Below are 18,913 nucleotides of genomic sequence, written 5' to 3' on the forward strand. Positions count from 1 at the left end.
CATTTGCACATGTAACCACATGTACATACACAAACATCCCCGCACATATACGGAGAGAGCATGAAATAGCACTGGAAATGCAATGGATGAGAAAGCAAAGGGACTGCAGTGAAAAAAGAGAGAATGGCGTATAGGAACTGGAGCTGGGGATCAGAGGTACAGCAAGGCATGCTGTAGTCTGTGATAGTCAGTGCTTTTGCTAAGTATTAGCAATGACTACATGGATATGAAAGTGGATTTGGCGATAGTTGGAGTTTGTGTGGAGAGACTTGCAGGCTATGTTTTAATAGTGCTGTTTAGCCATTGAATACAAGATGCAGAGCGCTTGAACCTGATCATTTGAATTTTGCAATATTGTTGGTGGTTTTTATCCAGCTGTTGGGTTACGGCTATTATAGAAGAGTCAGCAAAAAGGGAAGAGAGGAAGCTTGCTTTGCTTCTGGTTTCTAGATGTGTATAAAGAGAGAGACCAGCAGAATAGCACGGGACATGCAGAACATTTAAAGTGGGGTAAACACAGATCAAAAGACGGGTTTGGGGGTAGGTAACTTACAGTAAAATGCCATACACATGCCAACATGTATGTGTGATAAGTCTACAGGTGGTCATATCTTAAGAGAGGGGTAACTAAATCACTGCCAAATCCTTCACATTCTGCACTTGCATACTCCCATCAATGTGCGACTCTGTCATGTCTAACACATAAAATGGAAAACAGAAATAACAGAGGTTGCAATTGCAGTTTGTGCAATTAGTTGAAATGCATAACACAAGCAAAAGGTCCCTGTGACACCCACATGGTGCTGGATAGAGAGATGGATAGAGAAGTAGAGAGGTTTCGAAAGACAGGCTATGCAGAGAAGACAGAATATTAGTAAATATTCCTGGCACACTGACAACCTTGCATGTGTTAAAACTGAAATGCTTTTGGCTAGTTCCTAAAAAAAAAAAACACCACTGTTCTTTTTTTTCCAGTCACAGTTTCTGGGGCTGTTTTCTTTAGGTTTTAATCCAAAAAAAGGCTCTATTCTTTCCAATAACTTCAATGGGCTTTAGATGAAGGCCTTAGAAAGTGTTTGGCTTTCTGTCCTGCTCGAGTTCACTCTTTTCACAGTTGAGGACTGGATCGATTAAACTCTAGGAAGTGCATTAATGCTGCCAGCTGCCATTGGCTCCACGGCTTTTGAAGACAATCAATTTTTCCCAAGGCACACACCACCTTTAGAGGGGCAGTGAAAGAACTTCTCCAGTTTTAGTACTTTATACTTTTAAAAAGGCAGTTTATTTTACATGTAGACAATACTAGATGTCTTTTTCCATTCCAGATATATGCTAACATTCTTCTGCCTTCATTAGTATATTAATGAGGAACAGCAAACTGTTAAGAAAAGACTACAAGCAATTAAAAAAGATGTCATTATTGATGTTGCAAAAGGAACAGCTTGAAAACCTTCTGTGCTTTTCCTTTCGAATAATGCCTGTTAAGATTACCCCTCCTTCTTTACCCCCTTCCTCGTGCAGTAGTCACCTTGATCTTCCCAGCTATCCAGCCTTATGGCTGACAGCAAATGAGCTACTAACATTTGATGCTATTTTTTTTTCTCGACTGCACAGAAAATGAATGTAAGCTTTGTAATTTTAGTCTCTGGAAATAGATATGTGTTACTAGGCTAAGCTGCTGTGTTGAAGACGTGAGGCATTAAAATCTTCAGTGAAGGTAATCCTTTCTGTTTGTTTGATATATCCCTTTCTGCCAAAAAATCTATTGGCATGTGAAGGTGAAACTCCGACACTAGACGTTCACGCCTGCAGACAGCAAAACATTGCCTGAGCAACTGGAAAAATATATGGACTCCTTCTTCTGCACTGTGTGAGTCACTGGATGCCTCACAGGAGATCCCTTGGTGCTGGGGATTGCCAGGTCTCCCGTGCACGGCCCCGAGGTTTGCTCCGGGCGGCAGCGGGGCTGCCCGACTGAACGAGCTGGCGTGCGACTGCCTGCTACGCCCTGCGAGCAGCGCGATGTGCTTTTACAGGTCTGTTTGGATGGGCCTGTGCGTCAGACACCCAGCCTTGCCCAGGCGGGTTTCAGATCCCCGTGGCCAAAAAAGGCAGCTCCCTGCTTCCTGTGTTGCAGTGTGAAGCGGAGGACAGCCTGCCCCGCGTGACTGCAACCACGGATGGATGCACCAGGCAACGTGCTTGTCCTCAAACAGCAGCTGCCTTCACTTTAGGGGGCAAAACCTGGCGTTTCTCTCTAGCCAGTGAGAAGAGTGAATTGGCAAATCATCCCATGGGCCCCAGGCACTGCTTTGGCAATGAGATACCTGCTCTGCTGCTGCCCAGAGCAGCAACAGCAGCTCTATGGGGGCCAGAAAGTCACTGCACGGAGACGTTTGAAACAGCCTTATGGCAGGAGGAAGCCCAGCAGCAGGTCTGATAGGATGTGGCCTGCAGAGGTGCCTGGGAGGGGAAAACCACTTTGGGGTAAAAAATGCCTAAACTGCCCCTTTGGAGAATTAATTCCCCAATCACCTCAACTTCAGTACAGCTACAGGGGGAGGCCTGGCCCTACAGGGCACGTAGCAGCGTGATGTGCAGCACCACGATGCCTCAAAGTTTGGGATGTCCATGCTGCCGAGCTAGGTGCCCCCCACAGTGAGCGCAGGAGATGGGCTCCTCCGCTGGCGCTCCCATCGGGGAGCGCTCAGGCCACAAGGATGCTTGAACTTGCTGATAGAAATAATTCAGATTTGTGCCTTTTCTTGGCCTGGAATGCTTCGCTCAGGTCCAAAGTTCAGCTGCTTCACGCGACGGGGATTCAAAGCCTGCAACGGTGGCTTTGCTTGCGGGCTGGCGGGAGCTGAGCCCTCGTCCTTGGGCAGCGCCCCGGCACTGTGCCGGGGCAGAGGTGGGCAAGCAAAGGAGGGCAAAGGAAAGGATGAGTCACCCCCTCTTGCTTTTCTCTCTTGCAGCTGGGCTGCCATGGAGCCAGAAGTGCAAAAGGGAACAGAAACAGAGGCAGGAGTGAGCACAACTGCAGCTTAGCCTAGTGGTTTGCACTCTCAGCTCCACTGCTTCTGCTTCTTGGACCATCTCTGCATTTAATGGGACTTAAAATGCAGAGAAAATCTAGGCTGGTAACTGTTGAATGTGTTTTGTGCACAGTGTCTTGCGATGAGAATCCTTTATTCTTCATGATATTGAGATGGCTTCTGCAGAATTACTGAAGTTTGTATGAACAAAAAACGTGCTAAACTCCTCTCGGAAGCTGAGTCATTCAACGACAGTTTCTAAAAAATCCCAGACAGTCACTCCAGCTCCAGCTTATCAGGTGCAGGGTGAGTTGGCATCTGACCCCATTTATTGAAACAATCTGGAAAGGAAATACAGCATTACTTTGGTAAGGAGAAGAAATAGTACTCTCCAGAAAGCAGGCCTTTTAAGAAGGTGGATGTAACAAATTATCCGGGCAAGCGTGTCACGTGATGAAAGAGGCATTCTCAAAACGCATTCAGGAAAACAAAATGTGATCAATGCCTAACTCTTCCACATGTTTTGGTGTCTGTGAACAACCTGCTTATCAGTCCCAGTGCAATTATCGCAGCGTGCCATGTGATGCAGATGTCATCAGGCTGCTATTGCAATGCCAACATTAGTCATCACAGCATCTCTGCCTGTTGCAGATAAAAGGCAGTCTGAATTACTGGGGCATCTTCCAAATGGCTCCAGCGGGCACAGTTCTCCTCTGGCCGGGGCCGTGCTGCACGTCACAGCTTCTTCCTAAAGGTCTCTGCCCCAAAATCTGCCTGCCAAGCAGCTTGTGGGGTCATTTCCTATCCTGCTGCAGTTCAAATGAGCTACGTTAGCGAAGACCCCCTATTTCAGGTATCTAAGGTACCCTGCTTCACTGACCAAAGCGTGGCCGGGGACATGCACTTGTGCGGCTCTGCCAGCAACGCTTGACAGATGGGGAGACAGCTGTGAGAGTAACCATACCAGCCAGCATCACCACAACTGGGAAGGGACACAAACCTACGGCCTTACATGCCGCATGAGTTTGCAATGTCTGTGCTAGGCACCCGTGGAGCGGTCTCAAGAGGACCCCTAATTCACTGTCACTCTGCACCTCGCAAATTCATTTAAAAGGGATTGCTAGCATTTTAAACGGACTTTGCACTGTCAAGGCAAACGTGGGCAAATGTTCACAGCTTGCTCCAGAGACTGAAGGTCCTCGCCTCACCCTTAGCTAAGCTGGAGCAGTCCTGCACATGATTCCCTATGTCCTTTTTCAGCTTCATGAAGTAAAAAATGCTGAGCTGTGTTTGCAAGCCCCCCTCTATGCAGAGATTTGTGAAGTCTGGTGACACAGGTCTTTGCAGACACTGCACATCACCCACTCAGCCCCCCTGCCATGTGGAGCACGCCCAGAGGGCAATTTTTACCTGGTCTAAAGGTCCTTTATACAGCTAGAGAGAAGGGATCTTGCTATAAATGAGAATCAGACACAGGTGGCAATGTAGGGTAGGCTGCAAGCGGGATTACCAGGAGAGCTTGGGAGCATAGACGACTACAAATGTAGGTGCTCAGAAGGTTTTAGGAGGAGACTCTCCATTCACCGAGCAATGGTAACGACCCTGCGTGGATGCCTAGCCTGCGGCAGCTAGGAAATAAAACATAGCAGCCGAGAGACACTTGAATACATCTGATCTGCCGGTGTGCGCTGACACCACAGAGGAGGAATAACCAACCTGTTACACCTACAGCGCGCACAGATACCTACTGCTCAATTGCAGTGGGCTAGGAGCACCCATTTAACGCCGATCCACTGATGAGTGGTAAAATGTTAAGGGGCGGTAAGGCATTTGCTGCAGACACGTGTCCATGACCTAACAGTACTGTGTATTCAGGTCCTATGAAAATTCAAGGAAAACTAGTCCTTCGGTTCTGTAAATTCACCCTGGAAGTGTGGGCTGAGTCACATTACCCATCAGCTCCTGGCTGCCTGCTTATGATGATGTTTTTGATGTGCTTTCTGCAGTAAAAAGCCTGACTAATAACCGCTGGCATGTGTCGTCTTAATAATTCCAAGAACTACGTCCCTAATGATCCGTGTTAAGCTTTATAGCATGATTTCCAAAAACATCCATCAACTGTGAGTATCGGAAGCAAATAAACAGAAGTGAGAGCCCAAATATAGAAATCCAAAAGGCGTCCAAGATCACTGCTTAGCTGCAGGGCCTCTTTCATTGGATGAAAAGTATAAAACATTGCCATGTGATTACTAGTACCACTCCTTGAGCTGAAAACATTTCTCACTTAAGAAAATATAAGATCTGTTAATAAGGATTTACTTCCCCTTCCTACTGCTCATCACCCCTCTGTGGCTTCTGCATAAATAGCACTCGTGTTTTTTTGATTCAAGTTTCTGTGTTTTTCCTTTGCACTAACAAAGCTGCAAGTTGTGAACAACAAAAAGCAGAAGAAGGAAATACCGAAGACACCAGAAGGCAGAAAAGCTGAGGTAGGACAAGATTTGTCTGCTTTTTCTTTTTCTGATGTAGATAAAAAATGGTTGTAATAATTAAAATGCAACTTACTTGCGTTTCTTGTTACTTGCTGTAAGCTTTGTTTTTGCTAGCAACTATAATCACTGACTAACGTTCTTTATGCTAAAGCCAGGCTTGAAAATTTTATTTGGAAGAAAAAAGTGTGACTTGATGTAAGTAGGAGTTTTACCAGACAGAAGATAGCAATCAAGTGGTGGATCTGAGTGAGTCCTGTTTTTTTAGCTAGACCAATATGACAAACTTTGTTCATGGCAAACTTTTAAAACAAAAAAGTGTTAAAGGTCAAGATCTCGATTTTTTTTTTATTATCATCCATGTAGAAAAGTTAATAAAACGCCATACGTTTCAGTGAATTGAATTTAGTGTTAATTTCAGACATCACATTTTGTTATATTTATTTTTGGTAATGCTGCTCCTGAAACATAAAATGTGTGCTAGAAAGAAAGCAAATGGGAACTTTAAAAAAAATTAGAGCTTCTCTTTTTTTCTCATAGTGCGGCAACAAATGCAAGTAATCTGACATGAATGCTCCCATGTAGCAAAGATATCATAACAACCTTCCTCTTCAGATAACAAACACGGGACTCTGGTGTCTGAAGTATTCCTCAGACAAAGGCATATTGTGATAGACGTGCAGAGCATCTCTTTTTCTTGCTACCCAGAAGTTTATCTTTATCTTTATCACTAAAGATATTGTCTTATCTGTATCTTATCTGTATAAAGATATTATCGTTATCTGTATCTTTATCACTAAACACAGAACCATATTTTGCATGAATAGATTTCTCTATTTGACTTTGCATATGTGCAACACCGTATTTAAATTAGGTTCTTCGGTAGTTCCTCGCTTCCTGGTGAGCGCGACGTTTCAGAAGGGCAGATATCAGAACCTTCACTTGAAAGTTTCCAGCAGTCTGGACATGAAGAATTTCATCCTCACACCTTTAGCAGCAGCACCCCTCCAACAAACCTCCCCAAAGGGAGGGATTCCTCCTGTTCCAGCCTGGCGCAGAAATCTTTCCCGCTGTCGGCTGAGTTACGGGCTGACTTGGCTGTTCTTGATTTAGCCCTCTACCAGAACTGGGAAAGCCCAGGGCTACTGACTGTTACGGTTTTCCCAGTAATAATTTTTTGACCTACAGAGTCATACAGGGTTTTTAGGATCACTGTTGGTACTGGTTTCACTTCACAAGCAGAAAGTAGGAGCAACACAGAGAAATCAATTGAGTTGATTTGTTGAGTTGAGTTGACCAACTTTTGTTGAGTTGATCAACTGAGTTGGTGGTGTTGCATAAATTGGGAGCAGAGTACAACTGTAAGAAATGAGCTGGTGGCTCAGACCAACCACCGTCTAGCCCAATATTCCGTCTCTGATGGTGGTGACAGGCAATGCTGTTTAGAGAGACCATGAGAGCTGGATCACCTTCTGCAGTGCATTGCCATTGTATTCCCCCAGCACCCCTAACTGTTGTTTAGGGGTGCTAGAGGGTATATCCCTGCCTAGTCCTTTATTTCCCATTTATTGTCCTTGAATTTGTCCAACCCTGTTTTGGACCAGCTGATACCAGCTGTACTCACTGGTTGAAAACAGGCTCCCATCAAGTCTGTTGAGTGTCCCTAGTGCTGCAGGACCCATGAGCAACAGTTTGCATTCACACCATCTGACACTTCGACACGTCTGTAAGCCGTGATCGCATTCTTCTTCAGCCTTGTCCTGCCACACTGAAGGGTCCCAGCCTCTTAGCCCCTGCTCTGTCTCTTGATCATTTCACTCACCTCTCTTTGACCCTCCTCTAACTCCGTTATGTCCCTCTTGGGTGCAGAGACTAGAACTTCACACGGTGTTCACGGCAGGGATGCATGGAGGTTTTATACAAAGATGCACCCTGCTTTTTTCTGCATAGCCTTCTTGATGATGCCCCTCATTTTGTTGGCTTTTTCGGATGTTGCTCCAGTCAAGGCAGAAATGACTTCAGTAGCCTGTCAACAATGACTCCATCACCAATGCCAAACACATGCTCTTTCCTGAATGAAACAGCTAGTTTCAAGTTCTGTATCACATAGGCATGGTTTAGATTATTTTTCCGAAGCTGCATCACCTTACATGAAACTACACTAAAGATCATCTGCCACCTTTTCAGCATAGTGTTGAAAAGCTCAGGGTCATCTGCCAGCCTGGAGATTTCTCTGCACACACCCTTCTCCAGGTCATTGACAAAGATACTGAACAAACCTGGACCAAGCACAAAGCCCTAGAGACCACGCTGCTGATTCATTAAGCCCTACACTTTTTCTTCCTACGCTTTAACCAGCTTTCAGTCCATAAAAGAAACTGTCTTCTAGATCTCTGGCAACTTAGTTCATTAGAAAACTTTTGGTGCAGAACTTTATCAAAGGCTTTTAGAAAATTCAACTATATAAATACATATATATAGATATATACATATATGTATTTATATATATATTTGTATGCATATATATATACACACATATATGTGTATGTGTGTGTGTGCATATACGTATTTATATAAAATGGCTGCTGGGCCCCCTTCATCCATCATCCTTATCACCCTTCAGCAGCTTCGTGAGGTGGGATTTCCTTTTTCAGGAGACATACTGGCTCTTTCTCAGCAGGCTACTGTTTCGACGTGCTCAGAGATGTTCTTTGTTAGAGATCCCCACATCTTACCAGGGTAGGAGGCAGTAGCAGTGGCTGGTAGGTCCCAGCACCGAGACAACCAACTCACAGCTTTTGAGCTCCCCTCTCGAGCCTATCTTGTAGACAAAAGAGCTACACTGGTAACACTCGAAGTCCTTTGGCACAGTGTCTGATTGTAATGGTGGGTTACGGGCCTTGGCCAGCGGTTTCACATTTGAGATCCTTCAGAACACTTCTATGAATGCCATCTGGTCCTGATTATTTATTGGCCTCTAACTTATCGAGTCAGTTTACTATTTCCTTCCTGTATACATATATCAAGTGGAGCTGGCTTGCTGCTACAAAGAATGTATCTGGCATGAAAATACCCCAGCATCTTCAGTGACAAGAACTGAATTCCCTGAGCTTCTCCACTATGGCCTTGTTATCCCTAAGAGATCCTTTGCCATCAAGCAACCCTGCCAGTTCCCTAGCTGTCTTTCACCCTTTGATGTATTTACAAAACTTACTACTCTCAGCTTGAGCATCATTTACCAGACGCTTTCAAAAATTTTTTTTAATGCTCTGCAATTCCTCCCTATATTTGAGCTGCCATGGTATGGATTCTCCTATTCTCCTCAATTGGAGAAACCTCCCAATTGGCAAATGATGAGCTTTACCCTATAAAAGCCTTGCTATTGATACATGTAGGGCTCAATATTTAGTGAAACACTTATTTCTTTTGGAATGATGTCACACCTTATATGTGGGCTTCTGGCATAGGTTCTGTTGAATTTGCTGCCTGTTTTTTTTAAACAGCCCCCAAAACTCTGTAGGCTTCTTGCTTCTGGGACTGCTCATCCCTCTCAGAGAAGTGCTGAACCTAGCTGTCCCATGGTTGTTATTACAAGGCACCCTCCATTCAAAACTGCTTGATCTGGGTCCTCTGCAGCACTAAATGCCAAATGCAGAATAGCATCCTGTGTTGTGGGTTGCAGGACTAATTATCATAAGAATCTGTCATTTGCTGCATGCAAGTGTTTTCTCTGCATCTCCTCCTAACACAGCATCGTGTCTGTATGAAGGCATCTAAAATCTCCTGCTATTACTGCCTGCTTTCAGCTTCTCTAATCTCACTTAATGTTTCCTGATCACTGTCATCATCTTGATAAGGAGTATGGTGGTGCAAGCCTAGTACTATATTTTTGTTATTAGAGTGTAGGATACATTGTTCTTCTCTCTGAACATAATATTTTTATGCTGTTACATTCTGTGTAGTCCTTCATGCACAGTGCCATTCCTCCACCTGAACAGCCTACACTATCATTACCATAAAACTGGTAGCCTGGCAACATGGGATCCCATTGATTATCCTCTTTCCAGCAGGTCTCTGAGATGCCCATTATACCAGGGTTGTTGTCTCATGCCAAGGAGACAACACTCCCCCTTATTTTTAGGCTTTGAGCACAGATGCAGAATTATGAGAAAGTTTTGCTTTTGTTCAGTCGTTCAGTACGGCATGCACCAGCCAGCTGGCTTTGCAGGTGGTTTGATTCGCCTTCCCTGGCAGCTGAACTTCTACCTGTAGCCTGAGCTTATAATCTGCCAGGTTGAGGAGAGTTATATTAGTTTAGCACCTCCTTCAGCTAAGACTTACTTATACTCTATGGTTACTAACCTGGTTAGCTAGGTGTGAGCTGTACCTCAGGGTGTACACTGCAGAAAACTCCAGCACCTGTAAATTGCCCTATTCGTATTAATCCTTCAGCCGCTGCCTTTTATCTACTGCTGGGTGTGGGCACGTTCTTCATCAAGCTCCAAAAATACCACCTTCCTGAGCTTGTCTGCTCTCTCCTTACACACCCTGGGAGGTAAGTAAGGCTGCCCTTTACCCAGCAGACCCTCTGAGCAGGCTGCACAGACTCCCAAAAGCACACCCAAAGCTTTGGGCCGCCAACCAGGGGACAATCACTGCTCTCTCAGGCCAAGCACTCAGCAAGCTCGCCTGCCCCCGGGAGCCTCCACCGCTCTTCCTCCTGCCCCTCCTGAGCCAAACTGCTGTGCAAGCTGTCCCACTCCCTCAGCAAGGACACATACATGCTCTTTCAAGTTGCCTGTACAGATAGGACTCATTATTAAATGGATTGCCCACGGTTACTCCAGCGTGCTCTGGCGGTTTGCGGTGCCAGCCGCGTTCCCAGCCATCTGACGTGGCAGTGAAATGACTCAAGTTGAAGCCGGGTCGAGCCATAGGGCTGAGAGGTGTTATGTGATCTCTATACTCCCTCATCTTCAATGCTGAAGTCCCTGGCCTCATTGGGCTCTGTGACACTCTCCTCGTGCCCCTCTGGGTTCAAGATATCTGCCTTCCAGGGAGCCCTCCATGTCATCTGTGCTATCAGCTCTCCACCTGGCTTGTGTACCCATGCATTTGCTAAGTCTCCTTTTCCCTTGAAAAAACTCCTCCTGGAGCGTTTCCTTCAGAGAAGTCTTTCAGTACCACTTAAGAGAGATTCCCATTTCAGATTGCTCTTTTTGCTCCCTCTCGTCTCTCAGAGGGGTGTTAGTTCTTACTGCCAATCTCCCTTTTCACCCTGTAGATTTAATCTTCCACCTGAAACCCATTCTGTTCTTTCCCTACCCAGAGACAGGCTGGACACTCTTATTGAAAACAAGGTTTGTTTCCTTTCCTTAGGTATGTAATACTTTCTGTTTATCTCGGAGCCATCTCCTGACCTTAGCTAGTTGGTGAACAGCTCCGGGCTTCAAGGAGGAGGAAAATTCTCCCCCTTTACTTTGTGGCTGCTTGAGATATTCCTGTCTGTAATGTATTTCTCACTTGACCTTACTTTCTACTTCAATCTATACGGAAAAACACAAATAGTACAAGCATGTACGTATAATTGCACAGGTCATTACTGGCCCTTGATTGAGGGCAGGCACGAGGATGATTACAGCTTTCAGGTGACTGATTCCCAGCCTCTTTCTCTTAGACATCCCATAACAGCTTAAAAGCTTTGCTTGGATAGTCTGGAGAGTCTGAGTACCAGCTCTCTCACCACATCCAAGGATGCTGCATTTCCTCAATGCAGTGTAATTTCCTGGTTTCCTAAAGGTCTTTAGCTGGCATGAGAGATAAGGAACACAAAATAGCTTTAACGGTTGTTGTTAGCTGCATTACGCCTTCTAAAGAGCTTGACCAAAGCAACTTAGCTTCTGTGTCTATGGTACCTGTTAGCACTCTCCCCAGGAAGCTGAAGCTGAAGAGGGTTTTAATAAACTAAATTTTAATTGCTCCAATCCTATCCTTCAGCAGATAGTGTCAGGCTGTAAGACCTCACTGGTGGTGCTGAGCAGAGCTTCAAATTTGCACATGCTCCAAGTTCTTCATCTTTGTTTGACTCCTTTCTCTCATAGGTTTGAGAGAGAGTCGTGTTTGGTGGCTCACTCAAAAGAAACACTTCAACAGGCAGCTGATTTCTTCACTAATAATTTTTTGTTGTGTTTTGAAGTTTCTTAAGGCAAGTATGCATGGACCACAGCAAAACACAATCAAAAGGGCTCTTCTCTTTGCAGTATCTTGGGCTATGATGTGTCCCTGAAAAATGGGAAGAGCAGCTTTACTCAGAAGAAAAGCTGATTCCTGAGTCCCTGTGGAAAACTTCCGTGTTAGCCAGTTGCTTTGTGTGGAAAACCAAAACCATGCAAAACTCCTCAGATTGGAAAAGGATTTGTTGTTAGGATATGTACCTGGTCTCTCTCCTCCGCAGGGGCAAAGGATCTTAAAAGAGCAGGAATTTCCCTTAGGAGTACTTTATTTATTGAGGCTGAGGCGTTGTTGAGCACCGATATCCAGGTTGTCCAGTTCCAATCTTCAGCACCCATAAGCTTAATAGATATTATTATATTTGTTTTCCGGAGGGATGATTTCAGGCACTGCAGGGACGTACGTCTGTGTGACTGAAAGTCCACACTTCCCCGTCTACCGCGCTCCCATCTCACGATGGGGGGGTAAGTCCTGCTCCTGGGAAACCCAGCCCAGAGGGATTGCTCTTCCCACGCTCCTTCTCACAGTGGGGCCACTCCAGTTGCTGGACAAAAGGCCACTGCTGGGACACATCTGGTTGCAATATTCAGGGATCCAGATGGACTCTGAGACACAGCCCTGCAGATAACATGGGCACACCTGAACGTAGCGTGGGCTCCCACAGCACAGGGAGAGGCTTGAGTTCACAAATTAGCTTCTTTTTACAACCACGCTGGGAACACCAGTGTTGCCAGCACCGCAGTTGGTACAGAGGAGCCCAGGGGACCCAAATCTAGAGCCCCCTAGTAAGACTCCACCTGCACAAATAAATGCATTTCAAATTCATTTAAAATTGTTAAGGCAATGAGGTTCAGAACAAGAGATACACAAAGTCACATACCTTTGGCCGGTTATCACTATCACTGGGGCAAATGACAAGCTGCTTTTTCACACACATAAAATTTTCTTACTGCTCTATTTTCTAGGCTAAAATTTTCCATGCCGCATTCCTGGAATATGCTGGCAGATGTGGAGAGGGGATTGCTTTCCCACTACTAAACAAGCAACAGTTCTGAAACCTTCCTCTTAAAGTACCAGTAGTTGCAGGTGAGCTGAGAAGAGAAATCTGGAATTTTGCAAGGAAATTGACTCTAATGAGAAAAAATATATTATTCTTAGTGTTTCAGTGATCAGTGTTTTTGGTTTGATTGAGCTATGGTCTCATGGGAGGAGAAAATATCGCTCTGCGTGAGCCCATTTTCTCAGAGACCCTTTTCAATTGGGCTGCTAACACGGGCCACGGTGTGCGTAGATGGCCATCTGATTTAGAGCAATTGAGAATAAAAAAAGTTATAAAAGCAGGAAATGAGGCAAGGGTTCCACAGAAAGAGACAGAAAACTATCAGAAAATAAAAGGAAAGAAGAAATGCTGTGTAAGGAGAAGGGAATTTAAAAAAGGAGCCATGTATAACTAGCACAGTATTTATACAGCGTTTAAGGTAAAAATGTCCTTAATTTATGCTTATGAAAGTACATCAGAATGCTTTCAGTATTGTCAGGAGAGTTCAACAACATCCTGTCAACAACGGAAAGCACCAGAAGAATTTCACTAGTCCCAATAGGCAAAAGCAATTCTTTCGGCTTTTCATCCTAATTTGAAACACAAACTTACTAGCAGATGGTGCCTAATTTTCTGACCAGCTTTTGATATTTCCAGGGCCGGTAACTACTGACTCAGAATCTCTCTGTTACAAAATGACTGACAATAAGTTGGCTTATTTTGCACAGAGATGCTCACAAAACTGCCATTAAAACACATGTGTAAGATTCAGCTTCAAAGGACAGCACTTACCTAGTTTGAGACACCTACCAGCTGCTCTAGCAGCCAAACCATTTAGAGCTTCCTCGGCGTTCTACATTTTGAAAGTGTCATGCACACATTTTGAGATGTGTGTTTATTGGGACATCACAAGTGATTACTCGTTTAACCAGCCTTTATTTTCCACTGCTCTCTGCCGCTTGTCACTTTTGCACTCGGTGAAGTAGTCAAGGTGGTGAATTTCCTGCATGGGCTGTAATCCAACACTCACAATTACTTCTTTTTACTTTATCAGAAAGACCGAGGGCCCTACTCTAGACTATGAATATTTCCAAGATGGTGTTAAATGACAGCTTCACTAACAGCTCATCCAACTGCACGATTGATGGCTTCAAGCAAGCTGTTTATCCTGCCACGTATCTCATTATCTTTTCCCTGGGAGTTGTTGGAAACAGCTTCTCCATATATGTCTTCTTCCAGCCTTCCCAGAGAAAGACTTCAGTAAACATCTACATGCAGAACTTGGCCATTTCAGATCTCATGTTTGTGAGTACTTTGCCCTTTCGGGCCACCTATTTTCTGTTAGGATCGCGCTGGATATTTGGTGAAATCCTTTGCAGGATCATGACTTACAGCTTGTACGTTAACATGTACTGCAGCATTTATTTTCTCACCGTGCTGAGCGTGGTTCGTTTTATAGCCATCGTCTACCCGTTCAAGCACTGGAAAGTAACTAACGCTAGGTATGGCAGGATAACATGCACAGTGATATGGGTCTTTGTGCTGACAGCCTCCAGCCCGCTGTTAAGCAAAGAAATTGCTGGGTACAGCCACTCAGCCAAGTGCTTGGACCTCCACCCAGACAGCACACTCAGGCTCTTCCTGATGAACAATGTCGTCCTTGTGGTGGGCTTCATCCTGCCGTTCTGCACAATTATCATCTGCTACGTCTTTGCCATCAGAGTGCTGCTCAAGACCGGGACTCCTCATCAAAAAAAGACGGTCTGTCACAAGAAGGCACTGTCGACCATCATCATCACTCTGATCCTGTTCCTCCTGTGCTTCCTACCATATCACATACTGCGAACTGTGCACCTGAGGCACAGTGAGTGCCACCAGGACAACCTGCCTTTGCACAAAGCGGTGGTGATCACTCTCTGCCTCGCCGCCATGAACAGTTGTCTCGATCCTGTGCTCTATTACTTTGCTGCTGAAAATTTCAAAGCACGAATCAGAAGTTTATACCGCAGGTAGCTGATTCAGAATTGCAAAATTACATATATGCATTCCTGATAGGACATCTAGACTGTGTCCAAACAATTAAAGACAAGAGGCCTCGTGGTGCTAGCCAGCCTGTAGCCACATAGCTCAATGCTAGGCTCAGATGGAGAAAAAGCATCTTGGAGAGAGCTTGTTGGAGATGTCCAAAACCAAGACAGGAGCTCACTAACATTAAGCAGTGTGGATGATCAGAGGTCAGGTGCCTGGGCAAAGTCCCTGGTCCTCTTTTATTTAGCATTGTAGATATGCCTCCACTGTTCACCCTTGCCAAGGCAAGGGACTGAAAGAGCGGTGTTCTTTTCTCAGTGTTGTCACTAATTTGCCTTGTTACCAGAGTATTTCATTTCACCTGTGATTTGAAGGGAAACTGTTCACCTAACTATCATAGTGTCCTTGAGCTCCATTTCCCTGCATGTGTAGAAGTGCACATTTCGGATGCGCTGATACCCAACAGCTTCACGGTGCCTTGTCAGTTCTCTGTGCAAACATTGTCCAAAGGTTTGCCTATAACAGAAATATAAAGCATTACTGATATTTTCTGCTGAGGCTGACTTACAAAGCAGGCAGAGAGCCAAACAGGACCTGGCACTGGCTCAAGCTATTCAGAAAGTATTAGCACTTCTAGGTTTTACACTCCCAGGTATTTCGTTTAATATTTCACTGACTATCAAGCCAAACAATGATTTCAAGCAAACAATTTCAGTATTGCAATGATATAAGTAATGTGACCATTGAAAGCAAGGGTAGGATGCTGGCTCGCATGCGCGGAGCTGACCCTGCCTCGCTTTGGGTGCTCTCTGATCCCTTTAAGACCATTGCAAAACTTATTTTCCTGCTCAGTGTTGCCTATGCTTTCCTGAAATCTGTGCAGTTGAGGTTAGGCAGCTCAGTCCATATGCAGGGATGCACAGCCAGATTTTAAAAATATTTAGGCTCAGACAGGTAGCTAGTAGGACATTTGGCAGTGCAGCCTTAGGGGGTGGTTTCCAGTCTGACAACAAACTGCTGGCAAAAGAGGTGTCCCTAATCCCTCACCTCCTGCCTGCTCCAAGCAGAAAACTGTTCCCTTTTTCAGAAGATTAAACTACCAGTTGCTCTGCACTGCCTGACATCGAGCAGGACCAATGCAGCAGGAAAACCACGTAGCCAGGAGCAGGAGGAAAGATGGGTGGCAGAGAAGAAGGAGGAGCACTGTTTTAGAAAGTAGTGGGGAGCTCCACATACACAGGCTTTGGAAATTTGGAAAATCTTTGGAAAAATCTGCATTTTTAAGCCCCTGAATATTTTCTAAAATGCACGTCCAACAAATCAGGCCACTTGCAATTGTGTGCACTCTGGGTCCAAATTCAGTTTGACCTTTTTTTTTTTAAGTCACCTCCTTTTCTAAATAAAACCATGCCTGGATTTTTTAGCTTGGAAGATTTGTCACATTTGTGAGGAAAATGTCCTGTCTCATAGAAAGATTTGATACAACACTGAAAGATTTCCCTCCCCGTGGAAATCCTCCTGAAGAAGGTTTCTCTCAGTGAAGATACTTTCTCAGTGCTCTGAACTTTTTTTCTGAACTCTATAAGGTGAGGTTTACTATTCTCAAACCAAAATAACTGCAAGCAGCTAATTTCAGCTCTGTATGAAATACAAGGAAAACGAATCATTGCTGGCCAGATGGAAAAGTACTCAACGTATCAATGGGAAAGTCTCATTTTTCTTGGCTACCTAAGGGTTAGCTTCAGTTGAAGAGTCAATCTGTTTCACTCATTTTATGCTTTGATATAAGCACAGATTGTATAATAAGTCTTCACTAATGTTTATTTTCCAAATCATTGTTTCAGGAATTTGATAGGCTTATTTTATGTGTCCAGAAGCAGACCTGAGGCCTCATCTGCTGATGCCATGTTAGCTCATGGAGTGCTTGGTCCCATGCTATTGAAAAAAAGATAATATTACCATTAGTTTGCCACAGGAATGGGATCAGGATGGTATCTGGTGCAGAGAGGTAGTGCACAAATGACTGGAAGGAAGGGAGCAAGCTCTTTTTCCATGGTTTTCTCCTATCAGGAGTAATCCTGAACAGGGACGAGTGACAACCTTGGAGCCTTTGACAAGATACTATACACTTTACTATCAGGAAATGATAAAAATAAGAGGTGGTTATCCACAGTTTAATTGCACTAGAATGTATTCATTTCTGTGTCCATCCAAATGCACCCTCTTATCAGAGAGTTTGGCATCTAAAGGACAAATATATCCCACGTATAAGGTCACACCTTTTGTATAGACCACGCCACAACTTTGTTAGCAATCGAATTAACTGTCAAGAACATGTTCCGATAAACTAGATTTGCTAGTTCTTGAAGTTATATTTTTATTGATTGCACAACTAACAAGGAATCTCCTTGGAGAGCAGGCAAAGAAGGGCCAAGACAGAGCTGCTGCATTTCCCTAAGTGGACTAGCCTTTCACTTGAGAGCAATGTCTTGGAGGGAGAAACAGCATCCTGCTGTCTTCCTGACTTTATCAGGAAAATAGTAGAGAACATCAAAAATTGGGGTGCAGATAAAATAATTTTTTTCTTTAGTTGCCAAAGGATTTTAAACCACCCTTATTAGGGATCCTCATATCCAGCTATAACAGCGTTTGAGTAACATGCCACACTTGTATTTACTGCCATTCCTCCATTTGGTATCTCTGTACGTCTCCACTCACTGACTGAACAAAATGTTCTCTACTGTGGCATATCATAGTAAAAAGTGTAGTAAAAAAAGACACCATATTTATCCCCCAAAATAACTCCTGACAGTTAAATTACTGGCAATGCCTCCAGGTCCCTCAAGGGACCACCTACCCTTAAAAACTATTTTGATATGTTTCTCAATTTTCCAGGAGAAAGAATCTAAGAACAGCGCTGCACCTACAAAGTTAAAGCAACAGGAAACTTTTCAGCTGAAAGCTGCACCAGAAACAAAGACAGATTTTTGACTGCCTCCCGAACCATTTGACCTGCGGCACAAGGAAAGGCTGCTCTTCACACTTGCTGCGCAGCCCTGGCTCAGGGCCACGTGTGCCTGACACTGCAGCATGGCAGCCAGCTGGGGACCAACACATGCCTGGGGAACGTGGACCCATCACCGCCTCCCACTTCACCTCTTCTCCAGGCGTGACCCTGGGCCCTCCCGCAGGACAGAATTGCTGCTCGCTGTTTTATAAAAGAGCCTTTCATATACATAAAAAAAGAAAGCGTTACAGATCAGAAGACCAAAAAAAAAAAGTTGAGGATAAATGTTACTCTGCAACTAGTCAGCGGCAAAGAAAAGTCTTTCACAGAAGACTGATGCAGATGGGAAGAGAATCACTGAACAAGATGGTTTTCTCTGATATGGACTAAAGAATTTTATTGTAACTACTAGAGTATGTATAACATATTGATAATATATGCAGTATGTGTATCTTTTCTAATATTGTTTTATATATATATTTACGTGTAATGTACTATTATATTATAAGCAATGTGTTTTCCCGGGTAACTTTCATGTTCATGATGTAACCTCTGCCTTCCTCCTCACACATCCTGTTACCATGGCTTTTATTTTGCTTAAGCTCCTAAAGGTGTCTGGGGAAATGTTTCATTACTCAGTGCTTCCTTCTGAGATGCATGTTCCTCTGTGCTGCAACAGCAGGTTGTGCTGCCAGCAAAGCAGACACCGAACTTTTCCCCGTGCCTTAGGGCTGCTGCTTGTCTTGCTCCTTTGGGATGGACAAGTTAGAAATGACCTTCTGCCCCTCCAGCTGATGAGCATGGAAATAAGATCTGTCCAGAATAATAAAATGTAGTCAAAGTCAGGAGAAGTCAGATGCTATTTCAACAGTGACTCCATCCATGGACTAATGCTTTGATTTCCTGTGTGGTATGAGTGAGATTAAATGAGAGTCTCTTTGAAAGACAGGGGAAATGAAGAGCCAGTGTAGACTCCAGCAGAGAGTCCCCTCTTGCCCAAGGTGCTTCAGCTTTCCATCCTGGGCTAACTGTGACGCGCCACGCGATACCGCTGTCCCCACGCAGATGCGCAGTCCAGGCCCCC

At 44.5% G+C, this 18,913-nt stretch overlaps 1 protein-coding gene across 3 annotated transcripts; it reads left to right on the forward strand.

The window, feature by feature from the left end:
• The first annotated feature begins 5,048 nt into the window (after positions 1-5,048).
• Positions 5,049-18,337, forward strand: CYSLTR2 (cysteinyl leukotriene receptor 2). Of its 3 annotated transcripts, XM_068929836.1 has the most exons (5): positions 5,049-5,155; positions 5,456-5,524; positions 12,721-12,841; positions 13,849-14,803; positions 17,718-18,337. In XM_068929836.1, exons 4-5 carry the CDS (start codon positions 13,875-13,877, stop codon positions 17,755-17,757), a joined length of 969 nt encoding a protein of 322 aa, XP_068785937.1. In that variant the 5' UTR covers positions 5,049-5,155; positions 5,456-5,524; positions 12,721-12,841; positions 13,849-13,874; the 3' UTR covers positions 17,758-18,337. The 3 variants fall into 3 exon arrangements, with proteins under 3 accessions (XP_068785937.1, XP_009676906.2, XP_009676905.2); XM_009678610.2 differs by lacking the exon at positions 5,049-5,155 and having other exon boundaries at positions 5,272-5,524; XM_009678611.2 differs by lacking the exons at positions 5,049-5,155; positions 12,721-12,841 and having other exon boundaries at positions 5,271-5,524.
• The last annotated feature ends 576 nt before the right edge of the window (positions 18,338-18,913 follow it).

The sequence above is a fragment of the Struthio camelus genome, chromosome 1 (assembly GCF_040807025.1).
Source record: "Struthio camelus isolate bStrCam1 chromosome 1, bStrCam1.hap1, whole genome shotgun sequence".
Lineage (NCBI taxonomy): Eukaryota > Metazoa > Chordata > Aves > Struthioniformes > Struthionidae > Struthio > Struthio camelus.